Source organism: Lepisosteus platostomus, chromosome 18, assembly GCF_059453375.1.
Source record: "Lepisosteus platostomus isolate fLepPlt1 chromosome 18, fLepPlt1.hap1, whole genome shotgun sequence".
NCBI classification, from domain to species: Eukaryota; Metazoa; Chordata; class Actinopteri; order Semionotiformes; family Lepisosteidae; genus Lepisosteus; species Lepisosteus platostomus.
In genome coordinates this window covers 20,968,572-20,970,839 of record NC_142628.1, presented here as the reverse complement: position 1 = coordinate 20,970,839, position 2,268 = coordinate 20,968,572, and the positions used below count along the sequence as shown (strand labels likewise).

Genomic DNA, 2,268 nt, shown 5'->3' with positions numbered 1-2,268 from the left:
CCCTAACCCTAACCCCCTGAAGCCTATGGGTAACAGGAAAGTCTCCGGCCCTGGTGAGGTTCCGGCTGTGGACCGCCCGGAAGCACAGAGTGATTCCTTGTTTGCCCCCACCCCGCCTCAGGATGGTCATGAGAGGCCCTGCGAGAGGCCGGGCAGGAGGGGGTCAAGAGTATGCAAACCTAAGGACAGGACTGTCCTCCCCATGGTGGCGACCCCTCCAGGGCAATGCCCTTCTCATGCCAATGGGAAGGAACACTTTCAGTTGCAAGAGGAGCTACGAAAAGTGGCCGAGGCAGAGGCCGCGCTGAAGGAGGAGCATCGCCGGAGGGAGGCCAGTCTGCAGGATGTGATGCGCCGGAAGGAAGCCATGATGAAGGACGAGATTCGCCAGAAGGAGGCCATGATGCAGGCGAAGCTCTTTAGAGCTCAGGAGGAGCTGAGGATGGTTCAGAGAGAGATGGAAGACTCCAGAGAGGTGGCCGGAAGGGAAAATAGAGGACTCCTGACCCGAAGGAAGACACTCCAGGCGAGGCAGAGCGAGCTTCGCCCCAGAGGACCGTGGGCCAACCACTGCTCTAAGGCCGTGCCTCTTCTGACCTGCAGAATGGAGAAGCAAAAAGCCTTCACTCCAAGGAAAGCCCTTCCTTTCAAAGGAGACAACCTTGATTATGGTTCTCCAATGGAAGACGGCGGATGCGCAGAATCGCACTTTCCCTCTGCGCTTTCCCATCAGGAGAGACGTCAAGTGAGCCCTTGCAGCCGTGGGCTAGAAGACGTCCCCTGTGGAAGGAGAAAGTACCTCAAGAAAGCAAGGCTCCCTGAAAGTGACGTGTCAGCGGCACAGGCCGCGCAGGCCCACTTCAGAAATAACACCGCATGTCTGGATGAACAAACTCTGTCAGAGGAAAACAGATATTTGTCCCCTACAAGTCTGATGTGCCCTACCGCTGAGCAATTTCCATATGAGAATAGCCAGAGTGGAAACCCTCAGCTGGTGCCCTGTGAACTGTGTCACAGGAAGTTTGCTGTAGAGAGGTTGGAGAAACACAGCAAGATCTGCAAGAAGCTTCAGAATTCAAAGAGGAAGGTTTTTGACTCTTTCAAGCACAGGGCCAAGGGAACAGAACTGGAGACATACATCCATAAGAAGAAGGTTAGACCGCCAATCGTGGTAAGGGCTATCCTTAAACTCTTTCCAAGCTTCCCTTGTTTTCTCCTAGAGTCAGACTCAGCTTATAAATCAATGTAAACAATAAATAAGTGTTTTATGAAGTACTCTTCTGAAAAACTGCCGCAAAGGCACATTTGCCAGACAGAATAAATGGGTCTTAGTGACCTCTGAATTCTGTTGTAAAAATCTACATGAGATATCAAGCAAATAGCACTCACGGGAAACAAAACCATAACTAAATTGTACTCTCTACCCAATGACATGAAAGGTAGGCCCAGAAAGCTACGTTATTACTGTATTGATATTTTCTTGCCTTGTGAATGGTTTGCGACCAGACTGTGTACGCAGTGCTAGTCTGGACTTTTTCTGGAAGCTGTTTCATTGGTTTCATTTCCTGTTCCCAGCTGAGAAAGAACAACTGGAGGCAGAAGCACGAGGATTTCATTCGGAGCATCAAATAGGCCAGGGAGGTGCAGCAGGTGATCACGCAAGGAGGGAAGGTTGTGAACCTGCCCCAGCCCCCCGCGAATCCAAACCCCGACTACGTGCCCTGCCCTCACTGCGGCCGGCGCTTTGCCCCCAGGCCGGCACAGAGGCACATCCCCAAGTGTCAGCACATCAGGAGCCGCCCCCCTCCTCCTCCTCACAGATGAAAACTGATGTGAAGAAGAGTAAAAGAGTCATGATCTTGGCTCACGACTCACGTCCTGCTTTTTCTTTTTAGAAATATATTTAGCACAGTTCATCCGTATGATGATAAAAAAAATGTTACCTTGTTTTAATAAAATGATTTTTTTTTTGGTGGACTGGTGTTTGCGTAACTGTGGTTATTTCAGTTTTTTCCCTTGCAAAAATGTGTGTCGACCGTGAAAATAAATTTCAAGCTGTTCTTATCATTCATACACCTTGACCTCCTAAAAATAATTGTTCAACCTGGAACGTACAATTAGCAGGCAATAGAACAGGTCACATTGGCCTTGGAACCATCAAAAAGTAGTATTCACACATTCTCGGCATCAATTTTCCTTAAAAACAACTGAAAAAGCAAGGTAAAGAGTGATTGATTTTTTTAATGAAAGTTATTTGATTTAATTTAT

At 48.6% G+C, this 2,268-nt stretch overlaps 1 protein-coding gene across 1 annotated transcript; it reads left to right on the top strand.

Annotated features, from left to right (window-relative positions):
* The first annotated feature begins 202 nt into the window (after positions 1-202).
* Positions 203-1,977, top strand: LOC148645879 (zinc finger C2HC domain-containing protein 1C-like). The gene is made up of 2 exons (XM_088611878.1): positions 203-1,171; positions 1,576-1,977. Exons 1-2 carry the CDS (start codon positions 203-205, stop codon positions 1,630-1,632), a joined length of 1,026 nt encoding a protein of 341 aa, XP_088468004.1. The 3' UTR covers positions 1,633-1,977.
* The last annotated feature ends 291 nt before the right edge of the window (positions 1,978-2,268 follow it).